The sequence below is a fragment of the Poeciliopsis prolifica genome, unplaced genomic scaffold (assembly GCF_027474105.1).
Source record: "Poeciliopsis prolifica strain line A6 unplaced genomic scaffold, Auburn_PproV2 SCAFFOLD012, whole genome shotgun sequence".
NCBI classification, from domain to species: Eukaryota; Metazoa; Chordata; class Actinopteri; order Cyprinodontiformes; family Poeciliidae; genus Poeciliopsis; species Poeciliopsis prolifica.
Window position 1 is genome coordinate 1,738,814 of NW_026562387.1, and position 15,338 is coordinate 1,754,151.

The 15,338-nt window shown below is 40.0% G+C and overlaps 2 protein-coding genes across 2 annotated transcripts; both read left to right on the forward strand.

The window, feature by feature from the left end:
- Positions 1-8,746: 8,746 nt before the first annotated feature.
- On the forward strand, positions 8,747-10,536 carry LOC129364601 (tripartite motif-containing protein 16-like). Its single transcript, XM_055037356.1, has one exon. The coding sequence runs from the start codon at positions 8,960-8,962 to the stop codon at positions 10,418-10,420; it is 1,461 nt and encodes a 486-aa protein (XP_054893331.1). The 5' UTR covers positions 8,747-8,959; the 3' UTR covers positions 10,421-10,536.
- A 2,057-nt stretch (positions 10,537-12,593) lies between these two features.
- Positions 12,594-14,830, forward strand: LOC129364600 (tripartite motif-containing protein 16-like). Its single transcript, XM_055037355.1, has one exon. The coding sequence runs from the start codon at positions 12,631-12,633 to the stop codon at positions 14,296-14,298; it is 1,668 nt and encodes a 555-aa protein (XP_054893330.1). The 5' UTR covers positions 12,594-12,630; the 3' UTR covers positions 14,299-14,830.
- The last annotated feature ends 508 nt before the right edge of the window (positions 14,831-15,338 follow it).

The window sequence follows — 15,338 nt, forward strand, 5'->3', positions numbered from 1 at the left end:
AAAGATTTGATCTTGATTGTTGCAATAAATTGTTCGTTTTGTCGTCTAAATTTCAGAAACTTTTCCTTCAGATGGTCTCATGTGATGTTTGGTTTCTCTGCTTCCAGCACTGCAGCACAGAGATTACACAAACAATCATTGATTACAGGAAGCAACAGGTTAACCTGTCAATACAAACATTCAATCAATCAGTGATTTGTAGTGGAGAAAATTTTCCTGCTGATTTTTGTTCTGTTTAGTTTTTTATTTCCTACAATAACATGAAGAGCCATGCAGTCTAAACATTAGATATCTGTGTAGCTTGAGGTTTTTATCAAAGCTCTCATATGGAATCAGATTCAGAAAATAAAGTGAGTGTCGGAGATATTTCTTCATTTTTTCAGTTAAAGTTTAGAATGTAAATTATTTAGTTAATTTTTATTTGCTTATTTTCTAGTTGATTTATAATTAGAATGTTTATTTTGTTGTTTCTAAATAAGTTTTTTGGTTAGTAATTCTCTTAATTAGTTAATTAATTTCAATTTGGGAAGTGGGTGTGTTTAACAGTATAAATATGTAGGTTTAGTTGAGTCTTTAGTCACATGATGCTCTTGTGGTTTTTTTACTGTCATCAGTCAGTCAGTCAGTTGTTATCAGTGAGATCAGGGCAGGTTTAAGTCCTGAACTTGTTTTTAGTTAAAACTGAATAAACTAAACAAAGAGCTGCATTTTGACTGTTTTGATCGTTTTGTTTTGGACTGTGTAAACCAGAACCCACGATGCACTGTACTGACTACTTGACTTTATTTCACTTTGTTTTGATCACTTTTGAGATTTGAGTATTTTCGTTTTTGGAATTTAGTTTTTTGAACAAATATTCAATACACTAAAAGTAAAAAACCCGACCTTGGCATTTTTGATACGACAGCCAATAAGAAAGTCGATCCTGGAGTTTAATCAACACTCTCAATCTGCGGATGGGTGGATGGCTCCGTAAAGTTTGGAGGAACCACTTCTTTTGTTCTCTGGATGTCGAAAGCGGGAGGAAGTGGCCACGCCCACAAGCCACTAAGGCGCCTCACCTCCAAGCTCATATGTACGGTGATTGCTAATACTGTAAAGGAAAACGGACAAACGAGAGGAGTTTGATGATGGTGATCAACGTTACTGTACAAGTTGGTCCACATGATGAATGAAAGACTGAGTTAGAGTGATGCACCTTGACGCACAGCCAGTGGCTTTAAAAGAAAAGGAAAGTTACAGACAAAACTACAAGCAGTGCAAAGTGTTTTCCTAAAATGTCTGATGTATTGGAAGCACAGTCAACCAAGAGTGATTTGGAGATTTCATTCAAACGAAGTATTAAACTGACTGAGAAAGGCTTGATGTCTTAACCTTAACCCTACCCTAATTCCAACTTGGCGCAGCTTCATCATTGTGCGCTAACCTTCGTTCCAGAGAAAAATATGGACGATTTTAAAATGTCTTCTGCCGTCGCTGAGCAACCAGTTGTCAGGCTGAAACAAATGCCACCAATTCAAAGTGTTGATAAGCCACAAAGTGTCTGTGATGAATTAACTGTTCAGCAACTAGATCAACAAGTCATTATTATTGTCATCTTGCAGCGGCAAAATGACGTCACTGCCATGTTGGTTCAGCAAAACCAAAACTCTGTCTTGGCACCAAGAAACATCCCTGATTTCGATGGTGATCCTCTTCAATATAGATCATTTATAAAAGCGTTTGAGAAGAGCGTGGAGGCCAAAACGTCTGTTGAATGACTTTTTGCACTTTTTAGAAAATACACTAGGGGGCAGCCTAGAGACCTTGTGCATAGTTGCCAGCATTTACCCTCAGATCTGGGCTATCTTAGAGCTAAAACATTTTGGAAACAAATATAAAATTGCACAGGCCTATATGGACCAAATTAACAACTGGCCAGCTATTAAAAATGGGGATTTTAAATCACTGCAAGCATTTTATCTGTTTCTAAAGGGATGCTCAAATGTAACTGAATACGGTACTCATTTAAAGAACTGGACTTACCATCAAATATGAGGAGCATAATCCTAAAGCTTCACTATAAAATGAGAGAGAGCTGGAGAAATGTAGCCTGTGACCTGCAGGAACACAGGGGTCAGAGGTCATTATTCATTGATCTGGTTGTTTTTATTGAAAAAAAAGTTAAAGTTGTATCTGATCCACTGTTTGGTAACATTACAGATTTTCAAGAACTCAACTCCAGAAACACCCACAGCAGCTTTACCAAACAGGAAAAGGGGGAATAGTTTTACTACAAATGTTTTTGCAGTAAAAAATAAAGATCCATCTGAAAATAAGAACAAGTCCTCAAAGGGTTATAGCTGTTTGTATTGTCTCCAAAGTAATCATACAGTTGACAAATGCTTGAAGTTTAAAGACAAGTCACATAAAGATCAAGTGAAGTTTATTAAGAAAAGGGAATGTGTTTTGGCTGCTTAAAGGTGGGTCACATAAGCAGAGAATGCAGAGGTCGCTTGGTCTGTTCTGTTTGTCAGCAGCAGCATCCCAGTGTCCTGCACATCGACAAGGAGAGTTCAGAGGTTTTCTCCAGACATCCACAGAATCCTCCAAGTACCACCTCCACAATGACTCAGACCTGTGGTCATGTCAGGGTCTGTGATGAAGATAAGTCAAACCTTTCTATCGTTGCAGTTCAAGTCAGGAGTCTAAAAACCAACATCACTGTGCAGACATTTGCGTTTCTGGACCCAGGAAGCACAGGAACATTCTGCACTGAAAGTTTGGCCCGGAATCTGCAACTGAAAGGTAAAAGAACAAGCATCCAGCTGTAAACAATGGGACATCAAGACATTGTGAGTACAAACATCATCTCTGGACTTCAAGTAGCAGCACTTGATAAAGATGATTTCATTGACCTTCCAGATGTCATGACACAGAAACTAATGCCTGTTTCAAAGCAAAATGTTCCACATCAGGAGGACATCAACAAGTGGTCATACCTGCAGAGCACCAAGCTCCATAACATAGATGCTGATGTAGATCTGCTCATTGGCACAGACGCACCTAAAGTGATGGAGCCGTGGAAGCTGATCAACAGTCAGGAGGAAGGCCCATATGCAGTTTGGACCCGACTTGGATGATTCATCAATGGTCCAGTCCGGAGTGAAAGGAACAAAACAGGCTATCATGCTTTCACTGTAAACAGGAAACAATGTTGATTGAACAATACAATCATGATTTTAATGAAAAAACATTCTGAGAGCAGATTGAAATGTCTAGAGAAGATGTCAAGTTCATGAATATCACGAATAATTCAGCACAATTACAAAATGGACACTATTTTGTTGATTCTCTTTTTAAATCTGAAAGTTTCATCTTGCCTATTAATCGTTGTATTGCAGAACGTCTTCTGAGCCTGAAAGGAAAGTTTCACATGAATAGCATCTTCAAGAAAGATTACATTGCATTTATGAATGACATGCTATGTAATGGATATGCTGAAATTGTACCTGATGATCAATTAATGGGCAATGAGGGAAAGGTGTGGTACATACCCCACCATGGTGTTTATCACCCCCGAAAGGGCAAATTAAGAATTATTTTTGACTGTGCTGCAACATTCAAGGGAACCTCACTGAACTGCCAGCTGCTACAAGGACCTGATCTGACTAACTCGGTTGTGGGAGTTCTTCTGCGTTTCAGACAAAAGCCAATAGCAGTTATGGCAGATATTCAAGCTGTTCCACCAGGTTCATGTTTCAGAGAAACACAGAGACTGTCTTCGCTTCCTCTGGTGGCCCAATGGTGACACGTCACAAGTTCCACAAGAATATCTGATGACAGTACATCTGTTTGGAGCAAGCTGAGCAAATTATGCATTAAGAAGAACAGCAGAAGACAATGCTCAGCAGTTTCCAGCTGAAGTGGTCAGTACAATCAAGCATAATTTTTATGTGGATGATTGCTTAAAATCTTTGCCTACAGAAGAGGAAGCAATAAAGTTTGTTCAATATTTGATATATCTTTGCAAGAAAGGAGGATTTAAGCTCTCAAAGTGGCTCAGTAATAATCCCGCAGTTCTACAAATGATTTCAGACAACACCAAAGCAAAGAAAATGTTAGAAATGGATTTGGAGCTTCCAATGGAACGGACACTTGGATTGCAGTGGTGCATTCAAAGTGACTCCTTTAAATTTAAAGCTTTCCTTCCAGAGCGTTCCCGCACTAGAAGAGGAAAACTGTCAGTGGTGAGTTCACTGTATGATCCCTTGGGGTTCCTTGCTCCCTTCATCATCACTGCTAAATTGCTTTTACAAGAGCTCTGCAGGAGAAACCTGGGCTGGGATGATGCAGATCACCATCATTTTTCCAAACAATGGACCGACTGGCTGGATGACCTGAAGAGGATCTCAAAGTTTGAAGTGAGTCGCTGCATTAAACCTACACTTTTTTGTCCTGTTACAGCACAACTCCAACATTTCTCTGATGCCAGTCAAGTGGGGTATGGTACAGTGTCATATATATAAGATTTCAAAGTGAGCATCATGTGCATCTGGCGTTCCTCCTAGGAAAGGCCAGAGTCGCTCCCCTCAAGCAGACAACCATCCCTCGACTGGAGCTCACTGCAGCCGTCCTTGCTGTTCGAATGGACCAACTGCATCTGTTTTTTGGACTGACAGCACCACTGTCCTAAAATACATTTGAAGTGAAGCAAAGAGGTTTCATATCTTTGTTGCAAACAGAGTGTCAATCATCAGAGAAGCTACATTAACTAACCAGTGGAGATCTGCAAGTTCCAAAAACAATCCAGCGGATGAAGCATCAAGAGGGATGAGAGCAGAGGACGTCTTGGAGCACAGCAAGTGGACTGATGGTCCTGAGATTCTGTATGAGTCTGAAAACAAATGGCCTAAGCTGGAGGTAAAGTATGACTCACTTCCTGCTGCTGATTCTGAAATAAGAAATAGGATGTGACTGTTAATGCTGTTGTTGAGGAGGCTAAAAACCCTACCAGTTTTTTCATCTCCTACTTCTCATCCTGGATGAAGCTAAAATTCTGTAGCTGGGTTTTAAAGCTTAGAGAACTTCTTCAGCTGTCGCAGAAAAGAAAAGACTTTTCTACCATGATGCATGAGTCTGCAGTAGATGCAAACATTAAAGAGCAAACGGTGTTGCAAAAGATGCAGCAGTTTAAAACTATGCTAAAAATCCAGTGTTTAATGTCTGAAGATTTGACTGCAGCAGAGCATTTCATTATTCTCTTTGAACAACATCACAGGTTTGAACCAGAGATCAGCGCAGTCAGAGCCAACAAGACCGTCTCTAAAGACAGCCAGCTGTACAGACTGGATCCAGTGATTGATGATGGAGTCCTCAGAGTGGCGGACGTCTTAAAAGAGCTGCTATGCCATTTGAAATTAAGCATCCGGTCATCCTGTATAAAAACATGCATGTGGCAACGTTAATTCTGCGTTACATTCACCGTCTGCTTGGTCATGCAGGAAGGAGCCACATGTTGTCCAGGCTGAGAGCTAACAAAAGGTCTGGCTGCATTAAATCAGAGTAAAATCCAAAAGGTTCTGGTCCAATATGGCACAAACTGGCATTTCAATATACCTGCAGCTTCACATCATGGTGGCATCTGGGAACGTTTGATTCGTTCAGTCAGGAGTGAACTCACCTCAGTTCTTAAATCAGCAGATTTTGGATGATGAAACTCTGCAAACTGTTTTCTTTGAGGCTGAAGCCATTTTGAATGGCAGACCCATCACTTTGGTCTCTGATGATCCAAATGATTTAGAAGACCTCACACCAAATCACATCCTGATGTTAAAGAGCAAACCTGTTCTGCCACCTGGACTGTTTCAGAAACAAGACCTGTATCTCAAACTCAGAAGGAAGAAAGTAGAGAATATGGCTGAACTCTTTTGGAAAAGATGGATCTCTGAGTATCTGTCCTCACTGCATGAAAGACAAAAATGGACACGATGGAAAACAAACATCTCTCCTGGATGTTGGCAGATGAGGAGAGTCCTGGCAGTCAAAGCTGATGGAGGAGGACTGGTTGGTTCAGTGCAACTTCAGACCAAAACCAGTGTGTTGGAGAGACCAGTGATGGAGCTCTGTCTGCTCCTGGAGGCATCTGCAGACTGAAGACATTCTTATTCTTCCTATTCTATTCTTTTTTCTTCTCTGGCAGATTCATCATCATGGAAATGAAGGACAAAGAAGAATTAATGTTTTTGCATTAATGTAGGATATTATTGAGGTTGTTAGAAAAGCTCGTTTAGTTACAGATGTAATTGTGATTTAATGCACAATTAGGGGCTGGAGTGTAGGAGATGTTTCTCCATTTTTTCAGTTAAAGTCTAGAATGTAAATTATTTGCTTATTTTCTAGTTGATTTATAATTAGAATGTTTATTTTGTTGTTTCTAAATAAGTTTTTTGGTTAGTAATTCTCTTAATTAGTTAATTAATTTCAGTTTGGGAAGTGGGTGTGTTTCACAGTATAAATATGTAGGTTTAGATGAGTCTTTAGTCACATGATGCTCTTATGGTTTTTTACCTGTCATCAGTCAGTCAGTCAGTTTTTATCAGTGAGATCAGGTGCAGGAGTTAGAGCAGGTTTACCCAAAGCATGTAACTTGTTTTTAGCTAAAACTGAATAAAGTAAACAAAGAGCTGCATTTTGATTGTTTGACCTTTTTGTTTTGGACTGTGTAAACCAGAACCCACGATTCACTGTACTCACAACTTGACTTTATTTCACTTTGCTTTGATCACTTTTGAGGTTTGAGTTTCTTCAATTTTGGAATTTTAGTTTTTGGACAAACAGTCAATACAAGGCCAGTTTCTAAAGATTTTTAGCACTTTTATATTTATTTTTCGGAGTAAAACAAAACACAAAATCTATTTATACTTTCCAATCTTATGAAAAAAAGGACATTAAATTAACATCATTCACTTTTCACTTTTGTTTTTAACACTGGGTTACATATGAGTTTCAGTGACTCAGTTATTTTGAAATGAAAACTATTTTGGAGATGTTTCAAGATAAAATTTAATCACATTAAGAACCTTGATCCTCCTCCTGGAATCAAAGCCTGATTTTCCTCCTTCTTCTTTGCTTCTAAACACATGAAGGTGGGTGGAGCCAACATCTGCTGAATATGGAAGCTGATTGGCTGCTGCCTCTCTGATCTATGACTCACCAAAAGGTGAGTCATAGATCAGAGCTCTAACAGGTTTCTTAGGGGTGTGTTTAATTCTTATGAATGGGGGTGTTGAGACTGGCATCTTTAAATTCATTATGCACATATGAGTGTGCAGGTGCCCGTCTCTGATTGGTTCCCGGAAGTGGACGGAGACGTCCAATTGGTGGCCTGACACAGCAGGTCTTCTAAAAGCTGCAGACGCACTTCCTGTCATCCATCCTCAGCTCATCTCAACCGGCCTCACTTTTTGTCTCTTCAATTGTGTCAAGTTCTGGAGTTTGTAGGAGTGAGCAGCCGTTTATGTTTCATTAGTTTTCTCCTGCTTTTTTAGTTGGGGAGGAAAGTTTTTGTCTTTTCATTTCTTTACTTTCAATGATGTAAGTTGCTTCATATTCAGATAGTTTCCTTTTGTTTGTTGTTTTTGGCATTAGCTCACTCTGAAGCCATAAGCTCCACTTGCTGAAACATCTCAATGCAAAAATACATCTTTTAAAATAAATAACATTATAAAATGTTCAACTTTGTGTCTGTGGGCTGCTTGAGATTTGAAGAGGATGGATCCTTCCTGCTATGACCTGATCAACCCTAGACGGGTCGTAACACTTGCATTATTAAAAAGCATTACATAATGTGTTATATAAAGCATCTTGAACCGACTTGTTGCTGAAATGAGCTGCACAAATAAACTTGATTGATTGAAATATGGAAGTTATAAGTTCCATATTTCAATATGTATGAAAACTTTTGACTGTTTTATCCAAACACAATCAAACAAGAACTTATTATACTGACCCTGATATAGATAGATAGATAGATAGATAGATAGATAGATAGATAGATAGATAGATAGATAGATAGATAGATAGATAGATAGATAGATAGATAGATAGATAGATAGATAGATAGATAGATAGATAGATAGATAGATAGATAGATAGATAGATAGATAGATAGATAGATAGATAGATAGATAGATAGATAGATAGATAGGCAGAAAATGGATTTAGTAGATAATCTAAGATGTTTTATTGTTTGTATAAATTTGAACAATGTTTCTCAAATGTTCAATAATTTGGGATCAAAGCCACTGAAAACCTGTAATAATAAGCAGTGATTGTTGTCTCTCTGCTTCCTGCCTGGTTGAAACTCCCACAGACTGCAGCTGTAACAGACAGACGTCCCTCAATCTCTACTTTCATTTTCAGAGGCTGTTTGTCTCTGCAGGGACACAGCAGGGTGTGGACATTCCTGTAGAGACGAGAAGACACTTTAGAGACATGACTTTCAGTGACTCAGTTATTTTGAAATGAAAACTATTTTGGAGATGTTTCAACATTAAATCTTATCACTTTAAGAGCCTTCCTCCTCCTCCTCCTCCTCCTCTTCTTCTTCCTGCTTCTGAACACATGAAGGTGGGCGGAGCAAACATCTGCTGAATATGGAAGCTGATTGGCTGCTGCCTCTCTGCACCAACATGTGAGTCATAGATCAGAGCTCTAACAGGTTTCTGTGTTCAGGAAGTAAAACTCACAGTTGCTGTGACTGAGAGCAGAAATGGAGCAGAATCAGCTGGACAGAGAAACTTTCTCCTGTTCCATCTGTCTGGATCTACTGAAAGATCCAGTGACTATTCCCTGTGGACACAGCTACTGTATGAAGTGTATTAAAACCCAATGGGATCAAGAGGATCAGAAGGGAATCCACAGCTGACCTCAGTGCAGGGAGACATTCATACCGAGGCCTGTGCTAAAGAAGAACACCATGCTAGCAGCTCTAGTGGAGCAGATGAAGAAGACTGGACTCCAAGCTGCTGCTGCTGACCACTGCTATGCTGGACCTGAAGATGTGGCCTGTGATTTCTGCACTGGAAGAAACCTGAAAGCCATCAAGTCCTGTTTAGTCTGTTTGGCCTCTTATTGTGAGAAACACCTTCAGCCTCATTATGATTCAAAGACATTTAAGAAACACAAGCTGGTGGAGCCGAACAAGAACCTGCAGGAGAACATCTGCTCTAAGCATGATGAAGTGATGAAGATGTTTTGCCGCACTGATCAGAAGTGTATTTGTAGTCTCTGTTTACTAGATGAACATCAAGGCCATGACACAGTGTCAGCTGCAGCAGGAAGAGCTGAGAGGCAGAGAGAGCTGGAGGAGAGACGAGGAAACATCCAGCAGAGAATCCAGGACAGAGAGAAAGATGTGAAGCTGCTTCAACAGGAGGTGGAGGCCATCAATCACTCTGCTGATAAAACAGTGGAGGACAGTGAGAAGATCTTCACTCAGCTGATCCGTCTCCTCCAGAAAAGAAGCTCTGAGGTGAAGCAGCAGATCAGATCCCAGCAGGAAACCAAAGTGAGTCGAGTCAAAGATGTTGAGGAGAAGCTGCAGCAGGAGATCACTGAGCTGAAGAGGAAAGACGCTGAGCTGGAGCAGCTCTCACACACACAGGATCACAACCAGTTTCTCCTCAACTACCCCTCACTGCCAGCACCCAGTGAGTCCACACACTCATCCAGCATCAACATCCGTCCTCTGAGACACTTTGAGGACGTGACAGCAGCTGTGTCAGAGCTCAGAGACAAACTACAGGACGTCCTGAGAGACTCATGGACAAACATCTCACTGATGGTCACTGAGGTGGATGTTCTACTGTCAGAACCAGAACCAAAGACCAGAGCTGGGTTCTTAAAGTATTCATGTGAAATAACTCTGGATCCAAATACAGCAAACACAAAGCTGGTTCTATCAGAGGGGAACAGGAAGGTGACAAGGATGGATCAACATCAGTCTTATTCTAGTCATCCAGACAGATTCACTGGTTCTGCTCAGGTTCTGAGTAGAGAGAGTCTGACTGGACGATGTTACTGGGAGGTGAAGTGGAGCGGGTCAGTAGTTAATGTATCAGTTACATACAAGAATATCAGTAGAGCAGGACGTGGGAAAGAATGTTTATTAGGATGTAATGACAAATCTTGGGCTTTAGTGTGTCAACAAAACAATTTTAGATTCGGTCACAACAGCATCTGGACCAACATCTCAGGTCCAGGTTCCTCCAGAATAGGAGTGTTTCTGGCTCACACAGCAGGTCTTCTGTCCTTCTACAGAGTCTCTGAAACCATGACTCTCCTCCACAGAGTCCAGACCACATTCACTCAGCCGCTGCTGGCTGGAGTTTGGGTTGGTTTCACTGGAGACTCTGCAGAGTTCTGTAAAGTGAAATAGATTTCCTCTTTTCTCTCTGATTGTTGATCAGGTTCTTGGTTCTGATGTCTCTGCTCTGATGTTCTGTTCTTGATTTTTCTCTGTGTTCCTGGAGCCATAAAGGAAATTAATGCTGATATTTTATATGACAGAAACATATTTCTCTAAACATCCTTGGATGCTAATAATTTAGCTTTAATATTTGTTTGAATATATTTTGATGTTCTGGTTTCTCTATGTTGCTTTTTGTTTCAATCAGTTCATATTAAAATGAACTGAACTTTTTTCTGTTTTTCTTTATTTTGATCCAAAGAAGAAACAGAAACTAAAACTTAGAACTGATGCTGTTTTCTTCTCAGTCCTTCAGATTTAGATCAGAATAAATGTTTGATGTTTTGACTCTTTGAATTCATTCAATAAAACATCTTGATTACTGAGAAATGTGGAAAGATTTGATCTTGATTGTTGCAATAAATTGTTCGTTTTGTCGTCTAAATTTCCGAAACTTTTCCTTCAGATGGTCTCATGTGATGTTTGGTTTCTCTCTGCTTCCAGCACTGCAGCACAGAGATTACACAAACAATCATTGATTACAGGAAGCAACAGGTTAACCTGTCAATACAAACATTCAATCAATCAGTGATTTGTAGTGGAGAAAATTTGGCTGCTGATTTTTGTTCTGTTGAGTTTTTTATTTCCTACAATAACATGAAGAGCCATGCAGTCTAAACATTAGATCTCTGTGTAGTTTGAGGTTTTTATCAAAGCTCTCATATGGAATCAGATTCAGAGAATAAACTGATTGTCGTAGATATTTCTTCATTAAAGAGCAAACCTGTTCTGCCACCTGGACTGTTTCAGAAACAAGACCTGTATCTCAAACTCAGAAGGAAGAAAGTACAGAATATGGCTGAACTCTTTTGGAAAAGATGGATCTCTGAGTATCTGTCCTCACTGCATTAAAGACAAAAATGGACACGATAGAAAAGAAACATCTCTCCTGGATGTTGGCAGATGAGGAGAGTCCTGGCAGTCAAAGCTGATGGAGGAGGACTGGTTGGTTCAGTGCAACTTCAGACCAAAACCAGTGTGTTGGAGAGACCAGTGATGGAGCTCTGTCTGCTCCTGGAGGCATCTGCAGACTGAAGACGTTCTTATTCTTCCTATTCTATTCTTTTTTCTTCTCTGGCAGATTCATCATCATGGAAATGAAGGACAAAAAGAATTAATGTTTTTGCATTAATGTAGGATATTATTGAGGTTGTTAGAAAAGCTCCTTTAGTTACAGATGTAATTGTGATTTAATGCACAATTAAGGGCTGGAGTGTAGGAGATGTTTCTCCATTTTTTCAGTTAAAGTCTAGAATGTAAATTATTTGCTTATTTTATTTGCTTACTTTCTAGTTGATTTATAATTAGAATGTTTATTTTGTTGTTTCTAAATAAGTTTTTTGGTTAGTAATTCTCTTAATTAGTTAATTAATTTCAGTTTGGGAAGTGGGTGTGTTTCACAGTATAAATATGTAGGTTTAGATGAGTCTTTAGTCACATGATGCTCTTATGGTTTTTTACCTGTCATCAGTCAGTCAGTCAGTTTTTATCAGTGAGATCAGGTGCAGGAGTTAGAGCAGGTTTACCCAAAGCATGTAACTTGTTTTTAGCTAAAACTGAATAAAGTAAACAAAGAGCTGCATTTTGATTGTTTGACCTTTTTGTACGATGCACTGTACTGACTACTTGACTTTATTTCACTTTGCTTTGATCAATTTGAAATTTGAGTTTTTTTGATTTTGGAATTTTAGTTTTTGGACAAACAGTCAATACAAGGCCAGTTTTTAACAATATTTAGCACGTTTATATTTATTTTTCTGAGTAAAACAAAACACAAAATCTATTTATATTTTCTAATCTTATGAAAAAAGGACATTAGATTAACATCATTAACTTTTCACTTTTGTATTTAACACTTGGTCACATATGAGTTTCAGTGACTGAGTCATTTTGAAATGACAACTATTTTGGAGACGTTTCCAGATCAAAGCCTGTTTTTCTTCCTTCTTCTTCTTCCTGCTTCTAAACACATGAAGGTGGGTGGAGCCAACATCTGCTGAATATGGAAGCTGATTGGCTGCTGCCTCTCTGCACCAACAGGTGAGTCATAGATCAGAGCTCTAACAGGTTTCTGTGTTCAGGAAGTGAAACTCACACAGTCGCTGTGACTGAGAGCAGAAATGGAGCAGAATCAGCTGGACAGAGAAACTTTGTCCTGTTCCATCTGTCTGGATCTACTGAGGGATCCAGTGACTACTTCCTGTGGACACAGCTACTGTATGAAGTGTATTAAAGCCCAGTGGGATGAAGAGGATCAGAAGGGAATCCACAGCTGCCCTCAGTGCAGGGAGACATTCATACCGAGGCCTGTGCTAAAGAAGAACACCATGCTAGCAGCTCTAGTGGAGCAGATGAAGAAGACTGGACTCCAAGCTGCTGCTGCTGACCACTGCTATGCTGGACCTGAAGATGTGGCCTGTGATTTCTGCACTGGAAGAAAACTGAAAGCCATCAAGTCCTGTCTGGTCTGTCTGGCCTCTTTCTGTGAGAATCACCTTCAGCCTCATTATGATTCAGCTACATTTAAGAAACACAAGCTGGTGGAGCCAAACAAGAACCTGCAGGAGAACATCTGCTCTAAGCACGATGAGGTGATGAAGATGTTCTGCCGCACTGATCAGAAGTGCGTCTGTCTCATCTGCTTAATGGAGGAACATAAAGGTCATGACTCAGTGTCAGCTGCAACAGAAAGGACTGAGAGGCAGAGAGAGCTGGAGGAGAGACGAGGAAACATCCAGCAGAGAATCCAGGACAGAGAGAAAGACGTGAAGCTGCTTCAACAGGAGGTGGAGGCCATCAATCACTCTGCTGATAAAACAGTGGAGGACAGTGAGAAGATCTTCACTCAGCTGATCCGTCTCCTCCAGAAAAGAAGCTCTGAGGTGAAGCAGCAGATCAGATCCCAGCAGGAAACCAAAGTGAGTCGAGTCAAAGATGTTGAGGAGAAGCTGCAGCAGGAGATCACTGAGCTGAAGAGGAAAGACGCTGAGCTGGAGCAGCTCTCACACACACAGGATCACAACCAGTTTCTCCTCAACTACCCCTCACTGCCAGCACCCAGTGAGTCCACACACTCATCCAGCATCAACATCCGTCCTCTGAGACACTTTGAGGACGTGACAGCAGCTGTGTCAGAGCTCAGAGACAAACTACAGGACGTCCTGAGAGACTCATGGACAAACATCTCACTGATGGTCACTGAGGTGGATGTTCTACTGTCAGAACCAGAACCAAAGAACAGAGCTGGGTTCTTAAAGTATTCATGTGAAATAACTCTGGATCCAAATACAGCAAACTCACTGCTGACACTATCAGAGGGGAACAGGAAGGTGACATGGATGGATCAACATCAGTCTTATTCTAGTCATCCAGACAGATTCACTTATTGGCCTCAGGTTCTGAGTAGAGAGAGTCTGACTGGACGATGTTACTGGGAGGTGAAGTGGAGCGGGTCAGTAGTTTATATATCAGTTACATACAAGAAGATCAGTAGAGCAGGACGTGGGAAAGAATCTTTATTAGGATATAATGACAAATCTTGGGCTTTAGTGTGTCAACAAAACAATTTTAGATTCGGTCACAACAGCATCTGGACCAACATCTCAGGTCCAGGTTCCTCCAGAATAGGAGTGTTTCTGGCTCACACAGCAGGTCTTCTGTCCTTCTACAGAGTCTCTGAAACCATGACTCTCCTCCACAGAGTCCAGACCACATTCACTCAGCCGCTGCTGGCTGGAGTTTGGGTTGGTTTCACTGGAGACTCTGCAGAGTTCTGTAAAGTGAAATAGATTTCCTCTTTTCTCTCTGATTGTTGATCAGGTTCTTGGTTCTGATGTCTCTGCTCTGATGTTCTGTTCTTGATTTTTCTCTGTGTTCCTGGAGCCATAAAGGAAATTAATGCTGATATTTTTATATGACAGAAACATATTTCTCTAAACATCCTTGGATGCTAATAATTTAGCTTTAATATTTGTTTGAATATATTTTGATGTTCTGGTTTCTCTATGTTGCTTTTTGTTTCAATCAGTTCATATTAAAATGAACTGAACTTTTTTCTGTTTTTCTTTATTTTGATCCAAAGAAGAAACAGAAACTAAAACTTAGAACTGATGCTGTTTTCTTCTCAGTCCTTCAGATTTAGATCAGAATAAATGTTTGATGTTTTGACTCTTTGAATTCATTCAATAAAACATCTTGATTACTGAGAAATGTGGAAAGATTTGATCTTGATTGTTGCAATAAATTGTTCGTTTTGTCGTCTAAATTTCCGAAACTTTTCCTTCAGATGGTCTCATGTGATGTTTGGTTTCTCTCTGCTTCCAGCACTGCAGCACAGAGATTACACAAACAATCATTGATTACAGGAAGCAACAGGTTAACATGTCAATACAAACATCAATCAATCAGTGATTTGTGTGGAGAAAATTTGGCTGCTGATTTTTGTTCTGTTTAGTTTTTTATTTCCTACAATAACATGAAGAGCCATGCAGTCTAAACATTAGATCTCTGTGTAGTTTGAGGTTTTTATCAAAGCTCTCATATGGAATCAGATTCAGAGAATAAAGTGAGTAAATATTGAACTCTTGATTGTAAATGAAGAGTCAAAGGTTTCAGTTCCAGCTCTGCTTTTCACTCCAAGCAGTAAAACTTGTTAACCCTCCATCTTCTCTCTGTTCTTCAACACAGCAGCTCCTCTCTGACCTCAGGTCTCCTTGTTTGGTTCCCTTCAGGTCTGGAAACAGACACACACCTCTGACACAGCTAATGTTTCCAGAGACAACAGGAGCAGCAATAGTTGTGAGGATTTGATTAGGACAGACTCATGGTG